The sequence below is a fragment of the Phaseolus vulgaris genome, chromosome 2 (genome assembly GCF_051622355.1).
Source record: "Phaseolus vulgaris cultivar YP4 chromosome 2, ASM5162235v1, whole genome shotgun sequence".
Lineage (NCBI taxonomy): Eukaryota > Viridiplantae > Streptophyta > Magnoliopsida > Fabales > Fabaceae > Phaseolus > Phaseolus vulgaris.
The window spans coordinates 4,685,542-4,701,713 of NC_143499.1; the positions used below are offsets into that span (position 1 = coordinate 4,685,542).

A 16,172-nucleotide genomic window follows, 5' to 3' on the forward strand; every position below is an offset into this window, starting at 1 on the left:
AACTAAGAAACCAAAGTTTAAGACAAGGAAGACTCTCAATCATGCGTTCAAGTACAACCTCTCACAAAAACTAGTTTTCCAGGAGATTAGACAATAAAAACAACTGCTATAGAGACTTAAAAATCGAAACTTTTATAGAACAAAACCTCATAATTCAATGGGGAATTACAAAAGAATCAACCAAAATGGTTTAGCCTTCCATGCGGAGGCAAAACAAAAGAATTATAAAGAAGAAAAGAAACTAAGAAAATCATATGAAGCTCTCCCTTTTCTCCTTGGTGCTTGTGTCCTTTTATAGGCTTTTCTGCTCCAATGATCTTGAGAGAATATTGTAGTTTATATTTTGTTAACCGTTTCCAAGTTTCTATCTTTCTAGAATTCTTGTATTTTGCAGAAGATTTGCTTCCAATTCTGTTTCTGAGATATTGTAGATTTTATTTTCTCTTTCTTCTCCTCAGAATTTGTTTCCTGTTTTGGTTCAAGAAGCAATTTGGACTTTTGCATATTTGGCCCATTCATAAAGGTAGATGCTTCCTCCGGATAATTTACTCTAAAAACACAAAATTAACAATAATAATAGTTAAGGCCCAAATAAACCCAATTATAAGAATATTAATTAAAATAATGGATTTATTTATTATTATAGTCCAATAATCTATGAATAAGGCTAATGAGTGTGAATAAATATATGCTCATCAGTCATCATGAGGAGGTCTCTGCTATTGTGATTGTACCATCCCCGTCGTCGGTGCTAAAAAATCACTTCTCCTCTCTTGATGGTTTAGACACTACTGATGTGGGAGGTGATCCTTATATTGGTACGTCTAGTGCCATTGTTGAACCTCAGAAGGGTAAATCTTCTGCGGATGTTAAAACACTATCGTTGGTCCTGCAAAATCACTTTTCCTCTCTTGATGGTTTGGAAAATACAAATGTTCTTTCAAAATTTTGGGTTGATCCCAACGAGATGGAGGAGGATGACAGTGATATTGGGGAGGAAATAGTTTGCACTAAAAGAAACCTAGGGAGACCACCTAAGAAGAGTGGTAAATCCAAAAAAACTGCTAAGGCAGTTCTCTCCACAACGTCGCAATGAAAGTCTCTTCATTTTTCTGGAATGTTAGAGGATTGGGAAACCACAAACCTGTGGAGATGTTGATTAGTTTACTCAAACTACACAAACCTCTTCTGGTTTTTCTTGCTGAACCTATGGTGCCGTACATTGATGCTTTTGAAGTCATTTTCAAATCTGTTAATATGCATTTGGTGGCTACGTCTCCTATTGTTAATAAAGCTGCGAAGCTTTGGTGTTTGTCGGTTCCTAATTTGGTTCGAAATTTCTTGGTAAATGAACAATTTATTTCTGTAACTTGTCATTTGCATGATAAATGTTTTAGTTTTGCAGGTGTTTATGGTGCTACCACATACGTGGCTAGACGGGTTTTGTGGAGGGATCTTAGTTCCTTCATAGGGTCTTGGTGTATTATGGGTGATTTTAATGTTGTGCTCTCAGCCGATGACTGTAAAGGAGGGGTGGCTCCTAATCAGGTTTCTTGCAATGAATTCCTTGATTGGATTAATACTAATGATCTTTCTTGTATGCCTTTTACTGGTACTTGCTATACTTGGTGTAATGGAAGGAGAGGGCTCCATAGAATTCATAGAAAATTGGATAGGGCGTTATGTAACGAAGTGTGTTTGGATGAATGGGATTCTTGTACTTATCAGGTTCTTGTTAAAAATTGTTATGATCATTCCCCTATTCTTACTAGTCTTGCTAGTAATTCTTTGAAGAAGGTTAGCAATTTTCGTTTCTTTTCTATGTGGCTTCAAGACGCTTCATGTATGAAGCTTATTCGTGATTCTTGGGCTAATAAGGTTGTTGGTTGTCCTATGTTTATTTTACATCACAAGTTAAAAAGGTTGAAAGTTGAGCTACGTGACTGGAATAAAAATTCTTTTGGTAATGTTCACAATGTCGTTTTCTTAAACAGGGTCTTTTGCTTGGTCTTCAACAAACCTTAGAGACTGCTAGTATGTCTGATATTGATGGACTTCTCTATTAAGAAAGGATCGCTAAAGTGGAGCTTGATCAGGCTCTTCACTGTCAATATTTGTTTTGGAAAGAAAGGGCTAAAATGCTTTGGTTTAAATATGGGGATAGAAATACTGTTTTTTTCCATGCTGTGGTCAAGAGGAGGAATAATTTTAGTGGGATTCATCGTCTACGAATTGATAATGTTGTTACTGAGGATCCTACACTCATTGAGGAACATATTTTGGACTTTTATAAAACTCTTTATGCCGAGTCTATTTCTCATGATCAGGATGCAAACAATATGGAAGATTTTATTGGTACTTATATTCCTGAGCTGGTTTCCTCTGAGGAGAATATGATGTTGCTTAAATGTCCTGATTTTTTGGAAATCAAGAATGTTGTTTTTAACCTTAATGGTAATAGTGCTCCAGGTCCTGATGGCTTTGGTGGTGTTTTTTATCATTCTTGTTGGGATATTATTGGGACAGATGTTTGTAATGCAGTCCAACAGTTTTTTAAACAAAACTGGGTTCTCCCTGGAATGAACAGTAATGTGGTATCTCTTATTCCTAAGATTCAGGGTGCTGAATCTATTAAAGATTACAGGCTGATTGTTGTTGCTAATTTTAAATTTAAGATTATTTCCAAGATTTTGGCAGATCGGCTTGCTCTTGTGGCTACCAGAATTATTTCTCCTAATCAGTATGGGTTTGTGCAGGGCAGACAGATTCAAGATTGTATTAGTATTGCTTCTGAAGCTATTAACTTGCTTTCTAAAAAGGTTGACGGAGGCAATGTGGCTTACAAAGTTGATATTCACAAAGCTTTTGACACTCTAAGTTGGAAGTTTTTACTATCAGTTTTGTCACGCTTTGGTTTTCACCCCTCGTTTGTCGGTTGGATTAGTACTATTCTCCGTTCAGCTATGCTTTCTATCAGAATAAATGGTAGTTTGGTGGGTTTTTTTCCTTGTAGTAGAGGTGTTAGACAAGGTGATCCTTTGTCTCCTATACTTTTTTGTCTTGCAAAGGAAGTTCTTAGTAGAGGTCTCTCAAAGCTTGTGAATGATAAGAAGATTCTACATATGGCTAGTCCACAAGGTTTTCTCACTCCCTCTCATATTTTATATGCGGATGACATTTTTATTTTCTGTAGGGCGGATACTAAGTCTCTTAGAAATTTGAGAAATTTTCTTAAAACATATGGTGATTTCTCTGGTCAATATGTTAATAATTCTAAGAGTAGTTTTTTCACCATGGATAATTCTACAAGATTTGTCACCAAAATTCAGCGTATTCTTTCTTGTAGTCATGGTTGTTTGCCTTTCACTTATTTAGGAGTGCCTATCTTTGTTGGTGCTCCAAGGGGTCGTTTTCTTCAACCTTTGGCTGATAAAGTCAAATTGAAGCTAGCTTCTTGGAAAGGTAAATCTCTTAGCATGATGGGTCGAGTTCAGTTGGTCAATACGGTGATTACGGGTCTTCTAGCTTATAGTTTTAATTTGTATAAATGGCCTGTTTCTCTTCTTAAGCAAGTTGAACAGTGGTGTCGAAATTTTATCTGGACTGGTGATATTCTGAAAAAAGGTATAGCTACTGTTAATTGGAATACGATTTGTTCTCCCCTTGAGAATGGAGGTTTGAAAATTATTAACCTTCACCATAAAAATAATGCACATCTTCTTAAGCTTGCTTGGAACTTTGCTTATAGCAACAAGCCTTAGTCTCTGCTCTTGAAAGCTAGGGTCCTTAAATCAAAATATGAGTTTCGAATGGTTTATAGATCGTCATCTCTTTGGCCTGGAATTAAGCAATTTTATTCTACTATACATGATTATACTTCTTGGACTGTTGGTACAGGTTCTCTTATTAATTTTTGGAATGATAAATGGTGTGCTACTACTTCTTTAGCAAATATTTCAGGATTATCTGATGGTGCTAGTATTCCAGATATAGTCTCTCAGTTTTGGACAGGTAGTGATTGGAATATTCCATTGTCTTTACAGCAGATGCCTCATCTTTTTAGTCATATCATGGTTAGGGCAGTACAGGATATTCCTAATTGGATTCTAGATGAGTCTGGTCGTCTCACTCTTAAATCAGCTAGGACTTTTTTCTTAGATCCAGGGGTTTCCTGTGGTTGGGGTAAATTTATTTGGTCTTCATATATTCCGCCTTCCAAAACTCTTGTCCTTTGGAAAGTTTTTCATGGGCGGCTTCCTACAGATCAGCATATTCAAAATAAAGGTTTGCATATTTGTTCTGTGTGTACGCTTTGTGAAAAGCACGAGGAATCTATTCAACATTTATTTTTTGAATATGCTAATGTTTTGCGTATTTGGAGTTGGGTTCAACACATTTTTCCTACTTATCATTTCTCTAATAAGGATGATCTTCTTTCTTTTATTAAGAGTTATGGTAGTCTGTTGTTAAATTAATTAAGCTAGCTGTGATAACTTTTTCTATTTGGATGATATGGCGTATGAGGAATTATGCTCGTTTTCAGGATAAGATTGAGGTTTCTAGGGCTATTTTGGTTATTAAAGACTTAACTTGTCTAGTAGGTAATTCGTCTAAAGCTTCAATGAAGAATGATATGTTTGATTTCAATGTGCTAAAGTTTTTGGTATTAACACTCGTACTGGTAAAGTTCTACGTCCTCTTCCTATTAGATGGGAGTTTCCTTCACCAGGTTGGGTAAAAATTAACACTGATGGGGCTGCTAGGGGTATCCTGGTCTTGCTAGTTACGGAGGTATTTTTCGTGGGAGTATGGGGGAATTTATTGGAGCTTTTTCTGCGTTTCTTGAAGTTCAAACTGCTCTGGTTGCTGAGTTTTTTATGGGGTTATACATGCTATGGAAGAAGCTCAAAAGATGGGGCTTACTAATGTCTGGCTGAAATGTGATTCTACTTTGGTTTGTGTTGCGTTTACTGCTAGGACAAATGTTCCTTGGATGCTTCGTAATCGATGGAATGCTTGTCTTAATTACTGTGGGAAAATTAGGTTTACAGTTACTCATATTTTTCGTGAAGGAAATGCGTGTGCTAATAAGTTGGCTAATTTAGGATTTTTTTCATAGAGAACCTTTTCTTTGGTATAATAGGCTTCCACCTTGTCTGTTCTTAGAATTCTTTATGAATAGGTATAGTCTACCTATGCATCGTTTTTGTTAACATATAGGTTTTGGTCTAGTCCCCCCGTATTTTTGTATTTTTTTCTTTTGTTTAATAATATTTTTTTCATGTGATGGTAAATGATTGTTGTTACTTGAGGTGTCAGCCTAGTTGAGATCTTAAGTGGCATAGTGATATCTGATATGAAAGCTTTTATTTAAAAAAAAAATAAAAAAAAATCATAAGGTGATAAGGGAATACAAAGTTATGTAAATTATTGTTTGGGAATTACAAATTTGTATAATAAAAAATAAGCTTTGAATTTATTTAATTGGATTTAAAGAATGATAATTTTGATTACTTTTATTGATGTTATATTGATTTAGTTTTTAGTTTTTATTTTATTCTTATTTTCCCTTAATTATCACTTCGACTCTCTTTTTAATCCGATCGTTCCTTGATTTTGAAATAAATGAAGGTAGGCTTACTATAGTCAAGTTACAACTTTGATCTACCACTTTTTTTTTTATAATTCTATAATTTTATATTTTGGTTATGTATAAGTATATTTAATTATATAAATACTTTATGAATTTTTAATTTTAATTAACTTCTTTAATTGAATAAAATAGAATGCTGATTATTTTTATATCTTAAATTATTTTATTGTAATTAATAATTAAAATTAATTTGAAAAATGTTAATGATTTAATATTATCCCATAATCAATAATATTTTACTTTAGAGTTTTGATATATTTAAAATTCAAAATTTTGATATTCGTATAATATATAATGTTTATTTATAAATAAATTTGAGGAGTCGGAGCAATAAAGTAACGAAATTATATAGAAAATAGAATAAATGCATGGTATCCAATCTCTCGACATTACCAAAAAAAAATTATTAAATAGAAACTAATTTTAGAGATTAAAAATAATTATTTGTTACAATGACTAAATTAGTTACTATTTTAAAATTTAAAAAAATATTAATTTTTAAATTAATTTCTATTAATCAATAATATAAACTAATTTAAAAATTAATAATTTTTTTAATCTTTAAAATAGTATTTAATTTAGTCATTATAACAATTAATTAGTTTTTATCTTTTAAATGATTTTTTATTTAATAATTTTGTAGTAACACATATGAACTATTAAAATTATTTATGGGTTTTGAAAACAGAAGAAATTAAATATTATATTAAAAATGAAAGTTTTGTAGGTGATGGAAATAGAGTTAGTCTCTTTAATGTCACAGTGGGAGTTTATGTCTTAAATGGTCACATCATAGAATTTGAGCACATATATAATAGTTATGATCGTTTCCCTTTTTCTTTCACTTCGTGTATTTTATTTTTTTGGTGTGTGTCTATAAAACATACCTTAAACGAGTTAAAAAAAATACCAGGAAGGTCAATGCAAATATAAAGAGGCTCTGATTGAACCAGCACAGAACACTATGAAAGGAACCAGTCAGTTAATATCACGGCTCTTCTTGTTCATAATTGAATCGTGACAACGAAAGGAACAACATCATGAATAATGTTATGTTCCGGGTAGATATTTGATTATGACTAAATAAAATAAAATACCATAAAATAAGAGTGTTTTTTTTTTTGTGGCTAGTAATGTTTGAGTGTCTCGTAAGTGTTGGTCCATTATTGAAAATGAGTAGGTCAATGGAACTCACTAATGTTTTGTGATCACCATACAAAACGTACAACGGTTTTTGTGGTTGTTATTGGGTGATATTTCACCATCCACAATTTTTAATATTATTACTATAATATCTTTTCATATTATTTAATTACAAATTTACTTTTCCCTATATATAATTCTCTCTTTTTTCTTATTTGTCTAAGAGTCTGCGTTCGAAGACTATAGCTGCATCCTTATCTCCACGACCACTGCAATTCACAACAACCTTAGTTCCGTCGCATAGTGTCGGAGCCAATTTGTCCAAGATACCCAATGCATGTGCAGCCTCCAGGGATGGAAATATGCCCTCTAATTTGCATAATTTTTGGTAAGCTGCATAATGTGTCACTGAATTAGTTAATAAATAAATAAATATTACTTTCATAATTGATAATTAAAAACATCAATTTATCAATATAATCCATATAATTTTTAAATTATTATTCTAGAAAAAGTTGTTTCACTTTTCAATTACAAGATTTCATTGTCAACTTTCCCTTTCTAGTTGTCATGCATGATTGTGAAAGTATCACTAATACTAATAGGAAAAAGTTTTCTTAACATTGATAAAATTTTCATAACTGAAAATATTATAATACGCACCATCAAGAGCTTCTTCGTCAGTTGCAGCACAGAATTCAGCACGCCCAGTTTCTTTCAGAAAGCTTAACTCTGGACCAACTCCTGGATACTCCATTCTGCAAGTTCATATCAAATCTGGGTTTGTAAGCTTTTGAGGACGAAGTTGTGATTAGGGAAAGATATCAAATGATTAATTAATTAATTGGTTAATTACTGACCCAGCGGCGATGGAATGTGGATGAAGAACTTGGCCATGGTGGTCCTGTAGTAAGTAGCTGATGGCGCCGTGGTAAACACCCACTTCTCCTTTGGTCAACGTTGAAGAATGTTTTCCACTTTCTAGTCCCAAACCTCCACCTTCAACTCCGATCATCCTTACATCTTCGTCTCCGACGAACTCGTGAAACAGACCCAAAGCGTTTGACCCCGTCCCCACGCAAGCCACCAGAACATCTGGCTTCCCTCCCCATTTCTCCAACGCTTGCATCCTCGTTTCTTTCCCTATCACCGACTGAAACTCCCGAACCATGCTCGGACATGGGTGTGGCCCCACCGCTGAACCCGTCAAGTGGTATTTCTCTTCCAAATCCCCCACCCAACACCGAAACGCATCTGATGCTGCATCTCTGAACCCTCCCTCAACTGCTTCAACCTATGCATCCACAAACCACCAGTTACTAACGCAGAAAATATTAACCTATAAGTTTCTAACACAACACAGATACTTGCTGATAGAGCTCTACCGGAAAAAAACATGGAAAATGGAATAATGGTTTATACCTGAGCTCCTAACAGCTTCATCAACCGCACATTTGAATACTGTCTGTCGATGTCTTTGTTGGACATGAAAACCGTGCACTCCAAAGCAAGTTTTGCGCATGCTGCAGCTGTTGCAAGGCCGTGTTGTCCAGAGCCAGTGGCGGTGACCACGCTTTTGCAGCCCATGCGTTTAGCGATCATGGCTTGCGCAAGAGCGTTGTTCATCTTGTGAGAGCCACCGTGGTTCAGATCCTCTCTCTTTAAGTATATATCAGGCCCTTTCCCATTGTTTCTGCTCTTATAATACTCCGACAACCGCTCCGCGTGATACAGCGGCGTCTCTCTCCCAGCATAGTCTCTCAAAGCCTCCGCCAGCTCCGCCTGCGGGAACGGAAGAACAACCATCCAAGGTTTTGTTTAAAAACGTTTCGAATTATTGTTCCATATATACAGTACGTAATTAATAACAATGAATTTGATTAATTTTGGTAATTAATTAATTAACCTGAAAAGCATCATCGGAGATGGCGTTTTTGAACTCAGCTTCAAGCTGGCTCAAACACGCTACAATTGTTTCAGGCACAAATTTCCCTCCAAACCTACCGAACTTTCCAGAAGTAGAGGTGGAAGGGTTTTTCACGTGGTGGTGAGTTTCGAAAGGCTTATTGTCTATGGAAGGTGGTGGAGGGGGAACGTAGGTAACGGTGAACTGAGGGAGCTTAGTTTGGTGAGTGACCACCGCTTGAGCCACCACGGAGGCGGCGCGTTCTTTCTGATCTACGAACTTGGAAGTTCTGGAATGGCAGCTAACGAGTGCCCCTTGCAGTTTGGAAGCCATGATGGTGTTTGTGTGAGTGAGTGAAGAATGAGAGAGAGTTGTGTTTGCTTGCAACAATGGCTCCTCACAGAGGCCATATTTATAGTGTGCCTGGCTTCATCGCACCATGTTACGAACTTCACTATTTCACTATCACCATTTCACAACGTCAATTAAACTCTTCAAAGTGGAATGAACAACTTTCATTTGCGAAACATAAATATTTTAAACGTGTTTTTCAGACCATTATTGCTTTTCTTATTTTTCACATTATCCGGTCAGACTTAGAAACATGGTTCAAATTTCAACCTCACGAAACACTTATCCTCATCCACATCCTCTTCCAATTCCTTTATTTAGAAGGAAAAAATAACCCTTTTTGAATACAAGAAAACCTCTTTATAAGGAAGATATAGTATTTTTTTTATAAAAAAAACTATAATTGTGATTTTTTTTTAAAAAAAATACAATAATGAGTGTAAACACTATAATGAAATTAACAAGTAAAAAATTTAAAAACAAAAATAAATAATTTCTATATTGATTAAATTAGATATTATTTTAAAAATTAAAAAAACTAGTCATATTTAAAATAATTTTTATTATTAATAAAAATTTATAAAATGGTTTCTGAAATAATATCTAAATTAGTTATGAAAGTTTAAGTTAATAGTATTTTAGATACTAATTTAAAAATTATTAACTTTTATTAAAATAAAAATTATTTTAAATATTAATAATTCTTTAATTCATAAAACAGTTTTTAATTTAGTGAAATAGTAAATAATTATTTTGATCTTTAAAATTATTTTATTTAATGAATTTTTTATAAGAAATATGCAGATTTATTCAAATAAAAAATATATTTTAACAATAGGATACCATATAATAATATGTAAAACATAACTTTTTTTTAAAAAGAATACAAGTAAGTGGATTATGAGTAGAACAAGTAGTAAAATAATTTTTTAAAGAATGATTAATAGAATAATTTTTTCAATTAAAAAATTATAGATAAGATAGTTTGAGTCACAGTATATTATTACGTACCCTTTATATTAATTTGAATATATTTAACCTTTTCTTCCTTCAAATTATCTTTCTAAGACAAATGCTCTTTTTAGTTGGGATGTATGAAAGCTTAATCAATCAATAAATAATACAAATTTAAAATTGTTATCTATTTATAAATTTTTAAATAAACTTTTATCGATATAGAATTGAATGAATGTTAAATATAATTTTAATTTTCATCGGTATATGATTATTTAAAACATATTTAATATATAAGGTGTGGGTGTATTATAATGAATGGTGTCTATTTTTTTTAATCAACACATTTTCAGTTATGTCTGTACAACATTAATTATGTTTAAAATTTAGTGAATTATGCAAAATTCTTCTTGTTCTTTTAACACTCGTATACAATTTTAAAAAAAATATCATACCAGTTTTTTAATATGTCACTCTATTATTTTGATTATTTAAAAAAATTATATGTACTTTTTCCTATAAAAAATATTATAAATATAAAAGTTTTTTTTTTCGATAAATGGTGTTAACCAAAGTTAAACAAACAATGTTTAGGTCAATGTCACACTAATGATATCTAAGTTTAACGTAATAATATCTTACTTAAAACTGATTGATTGATATTCAATGAAAATCCAACCTAACATATATTGATTAAAGAGCTAAAAGATTAAAAATAATAATTTTTAAGAAAGTCTTAATTTAAGAAATTGTAGAGCTAATTTAGTTAATTAAGTGTTAATAAAATTATTCGTTAGTTTGAAATAGTAAATGAATGATTGAGTATTTATAAAACTAATTAGATGGATTTGATTTAAGATACTTTCTTAATGGATTGATTTTTTTTATAATAGATAAATTCGTCGAAATTATACATGAATGGATGATAAATAAATGGTGGGTGATGGTGTTGTTTCTTTTGTTTTGACTTAATGAACGATCATGATTAACCCCTCTTCTATTAATTTAAGAATTTTACTATGGATAAAAAGTGGTTGATTTTATATTCCAAGTTGTATCCAATGTTTCAATCATGGTACGTATCTGTGTCTCTTAAACGTGCGTAAAACTTAACAGAAGAAGGAAAATATATTTTGACACGTTCATACATAACTTATTTTAATAATATAATATTAGATGTTATAAATAAATAAATATATAATTAAAATATTAATATTTTAAATTGTTGGATCTCGAAATATCACTATCGCTAAAGGAAAGGTTTAAGGTTTGTCTTTTTGCACCACCAATGAATCATGCCTTCTAGCTATTTTTCGACTGTTTATTCCTCCACCTCTGTAGGTTATTCTGCCACCTACATACAAAACATAAAAATATTTTTTTATATTTTTTCGCTACCTTCATGGAGTAGCTTCCGAATTATGTAATCTGGACACATATTTAAAAAAAGACTTCCAGATTACATAATCCAGAAGCCAAAAAATACTTCCAGATTATATAATCTGAAAATTAATCATGCATATAAAAAAAACTTATGAATTATATAATCCGGAAGCTAATTAGGAATTTATAAAAAGACTTTCAGATTACGTAATCCAAAATATTATAAAGGGATATTTTTGAAAATACAAAAAATTATGGAGGTGAGAGAAGAATATATGGAGGTGTAGGAAGAAATAGTTTTTTTTTTCTTTAAAATAAAGGTCCTAATGGTTTTTCTTAGTTTTAATTGGACTTGTCAACTCAGATAGGGCAATTTCTTCCTATACCGTATCAATTTTAACCTGTACTCTATCATTTTTCAGAATTTTAAAATTATCCTTATTTTAGATTTGAAAATTCAGAATAATAAATATAATTCAAAACTAAAAAAATACATTCCGCACAAAAAAATTCCTAATACAAAATTGAAAATACATTTTGGATAAAAATTTCCATTTTTTTTTATCAGAAAAAAAAAATTGTGTTTTGGAAATCTAAATCCAAAATATTTCTGGATAAAAGTTTATGGAAATAATTTTTATCTGCACCATCCTTTTGTTTAAGGTTATTTTCATCATTTTTTAGAAACATTTTTATCATTTTCAATAACAAACTCGTTGCATGTTGTAATTGATATGGTGCAGGGAGAAATTACCCTCGTATAGACTCATTTGGTTGGGCTTGCCCTGTGTTTGTAAACTTTTGGGCTGAATTTGGGCCAGTCCACAATTTGCCAACATAGTGTCAGCTATTAGTAGTGTAAAAGCAAAGTATACTTCACCTTTTTCCCACACCTCCAAATTAAATATAAAAAATTCAGTTTTAACCTTTAAAAAAAAATCAAATAATCCAAAATAACATACTCTCACTTTTTAAATAATCTTATCTGCATCCCGTACCTCCCTTACAACCGCAACATTTTCATTATTCTCCAATTACAGTATTTGAGATAACAGTTTTATCATTTGAACGTGTGTAATTAGATTGACGAGAAGATTCGTTGTAATCAACATTTCTTAGTACGAAGATAATATTTTCCTTTTAGATTTGTACTTCATTCTTGTGTCTTGTTGGGTTGGGTTTTGTTTTGTGGCTTTAAAAAAAAAAAAAGACAAGCGAATGAAAACACATTCACCACTAATAGAAACACCACAAAACTTACCTGAACCATAACTTTCATCATCACTCACCACCATTTGAAAATACACACTCTCCACTATATTTAGAAGGATGTTATTGGAATTAAAAAAATATGGAGGTTCAGAGTAAGAATGGGGGTGGAGGGAGAAATTGCAAGTAGTGAAATAACTTACATAAAATACTTATGTAAGTTATGTAATTCAGACACACATTTGAAAAAATACTTATGGATTACATAATCCGAAGCTAGAAAAGACTTTTGGATTATGTAATTCAGAAACTAATCATACATAAAATAAAAAGACATACAGATTATGTATTTCAGAAATTAATTATGAATTTGAAAAATGACTTTCAGATTATGTAATCCGAAAGTTAATTACAAATTTAAAAAATGACTTTCAGATTATATAATCCATAATATTACATATAAACATTTTTGGAAAAACAAAAATTTATGTAACTGGGAAAAGAACCTATAGAGGTGCAGGAGGAAACAATGTTGAGGTGATGGACTGGTTCGTAAGCTCACTATTTTTTGAAATTTTAAATTTAAAAATATATAAAATATGAATGTTTTTTTATTATGTTATTTGAAGATTGTAAATATTTATATAATTAAATATACTTTTAATATATACATAAATAATAAATTTTTAAAATATAAAATTAAAAAATAAAAGTTAAAAAAAAGTTGGTGGAATAATATTTTAAATTGATCTTTAAAATACAAATAAAAACTAGTTTAAAATATAAAGTATTAATTATCTACGTAAGATAAGATACTAATTTATAAACCATTTTATAAATTTGTATTAATAATTAAAATTAATTTAAATATTAATAATTATTTTAATTTATAAAATATCTTTAATTTAATAAAATAATAATTAATTATTTTATTTTTAAAATTAATTTTTATTTAATAATTTTCTGGTAATATATAAAGTAGAATAATATGTTAATATTAAAATATATTATTTATACATATATTATATTAAATAATTATAATTAAAAAAAATAAGAGGCCAAGGTCCCCCACCCCACCCTACAGGCTAGATCCTTGACGGGTTGGACCAATGTGGCTGTTCTTCATCATCACTAGACCATCAGTGGGCCTTTTATGCATTCACTGTTTCTACTTGATTTAATTCCCTGGGTTTCATTCTATTTAATTTTTATCATTTATATTTCTAATAATATTAATTGGTTCGGTGGGTTAAGAAAATAAGAGACTAAAAAATAAAAACAAAAACACAATTTTTAAACTCTTTCTATTTGTTTGATTTGTTGTGTGATAAAGTGGATCATACGAAGAAAAAAATGTGTGTTTGTTTTTCAATATCTGCTTAATCTAATCATTCTAATTATAAAACAAAAACATAATACACAATAAAATCATGAAATAGAAACCAATTTTAGACACAAAAAATAATTAGGTATTATAGTAACTAAATTAGATGCTAGTTTGGAAACCAACAAATTTAGAAACTATTTAATCATAATAGAAACTAATTTATAAATCATAATTTTTTTTAGTCTCTAAAATGGTTTATAATTTAGTCACTATAACAACTAATTAATTTTGGTCTCTAAAATTGGTTTCTAATTTTGGTCTCTAAAATTGGTTTCTATTTCATAATTTTTTTTAGTAATAATTTGTGGAGGCAGATGCTTAATTTTTTCTTTGGATTAAGCTATATGTATGAATAAAGAAATTGTATTTATTTGAATAGCATTATGTATTTTTTTTATGGTAATGTGTATATTTTGAAATGTATTGAATATGATATGTATTTGTATGATACACAAGTGGTGAGAAGATGAATAAAGTTTTATATCAAGATTTTTTATAATAGATACAAACAATAATTCTGATATAAGATATTTAGATTGATTTTATCTTTGATGTTTTTCGTGGATTAAATTAGTTTTTATTATGTTTAATATGAGTTTTTTTTTTTTTTAAAGATGTCAAGTACTATTTTGAATATTGAAATGTGTGAATATTTTGGATTGAGATTTAGATACTTTATTAGGTGATTAAATATTTATGTGGTTATAAGTATAAAATAATATGTATATGATATTGATCCTTGTTATATTAACTTGTATCTATAATGTGAAATGTGGAAAAGAATTTGAAGAAAAGAAATGAATAAAAAATAGAAGTTATTTTATTGAAAAAATATAAATTAATACATTGGGATAGTTTAATTTTAAATTATTATTACTATTATTGTATTTTAATATTTATTTAATTATTATTAATATTATAATAACAAAATGGGAATAGTATACTAATAAAAGCTAATTAGTTATACATAACACATAATAGAGAATACGAATATTTTAAAACTTAGAGTGGAACGTATTAAATTTTGGAAAAAAATTCTTCAAGACTAGTTTTCTTTCAACTTCAATTTTACAACCCTCTTAATAATAAAATATTATATTTTTTAATAAAAATTAATACAACCAAAATTTTCAAAAAAAATAATAATATATTTAATTTCAAAGTGAATGTTGATGGCAACTAATATATTAATTTGTCATTATTTTTTAGATTTTGAATAAAGTTTCTTTAATATTTTAACAGTAAAAAATATTTTGTTAGGTGTCACGTAAATGGAGGGTGTAAAGGTATCATTTCCCTTAATTTATAGAACATTCTTTACACTTCTATCTACCAATGTATTTGGTATATTCATTCCCAGTGAACAAGGGAAAAAAATACGTATAGAAAGTAATGTAAAAGTAGATGTTGCTTGATTGAAGAAAAATAAAAAATAAATATAATAAGGTTAACTTTTTAGAGTTATATTGTTTTAAAGTATTATTATTTTTACTTGTTTATATTATCATTTGAAATATAATTAAAAAAAAAACACTGCAGCAAAAAAGAATAGACAAAAAAAAAATATAATTAATTATGTAACTTTTTAATAAATAAAACTATATATATATAGAGATATAACGTGAATATTTTATGTATTATTTATTAGATTACATTTTATACCGCAATTTCAATGCTTTTTCTTTGTCCGTTAAGCAGTTGTCCACTTCAAATTTAATGTTATCTAATCTTTCATTTTAAAAAAGGCTGTTAAAAAAATATACACTCATTATACAACTCAAAATATTCTTATTTTAATTATATTTCTTCTATATTTTAATATAAATTATAAACATATATTATTATATTATTAAAATAAATTGTAAGGTATAACTATTTTGTTTTGTGCTTTACACTATAAAAAAATCAATAAATAAAATTAATTTTAAAAATTAAAAATAATTAATTATTATATATTATTTTAAAGACTAAAAAAATTATTAATTTTTAAATTAGTTTCTATTATTATTAAATAATTTATAAATTAATATGTAATTAGTTACCAAATAATAAAATTTTAATTATCAATTATTTAATGTTTTTTCTATGATATTTAAAAAAAAATAAAAATGACTCCAAATGACTTAGAAAGACGTAGGTTTCAGTGATGAAAATTGTAGAATCCGCATGCATAAAGAAAAGCTAGC

The 16,172-nt window shown here is 29.4% G+C and overlaps 1 protein-coding gene across 1 annotated transcript; it reads right to left on the reverse strand.

Annotated features, from left to right (window-relative positions):
* Window positions 1-6,789: 6,789 nt before the first annotated feature.
* Window positions 6,790-9,208, reverse strand: LOC137810406 (tryptophan synthase beta chain 1). The gene is made up of 5 exons (XM_068611646.1): window positions 8,703-9,208; window positions 8,219-8,578; window positions 7,657-8,090; window positions 7,460-7,554; window positions 6,790-7,189 (listed from the first exon to the last, which is right to left on the reverse strand). Exons 1-5 carry the CDS (start codon window positions 9,033-9,035, stop codon window positions 7,008-7,010), a joined length of 1,404 nt encoding a protein of 467 aa, XP_068467747.1. The 5' UTR covers window positions 9,036-9,208; the 3' UTR covers window positions 6,790-7,007.
* Between the last annotated feature and the right edge of the window lie 6,964 nt (window positions 9,209-16,172).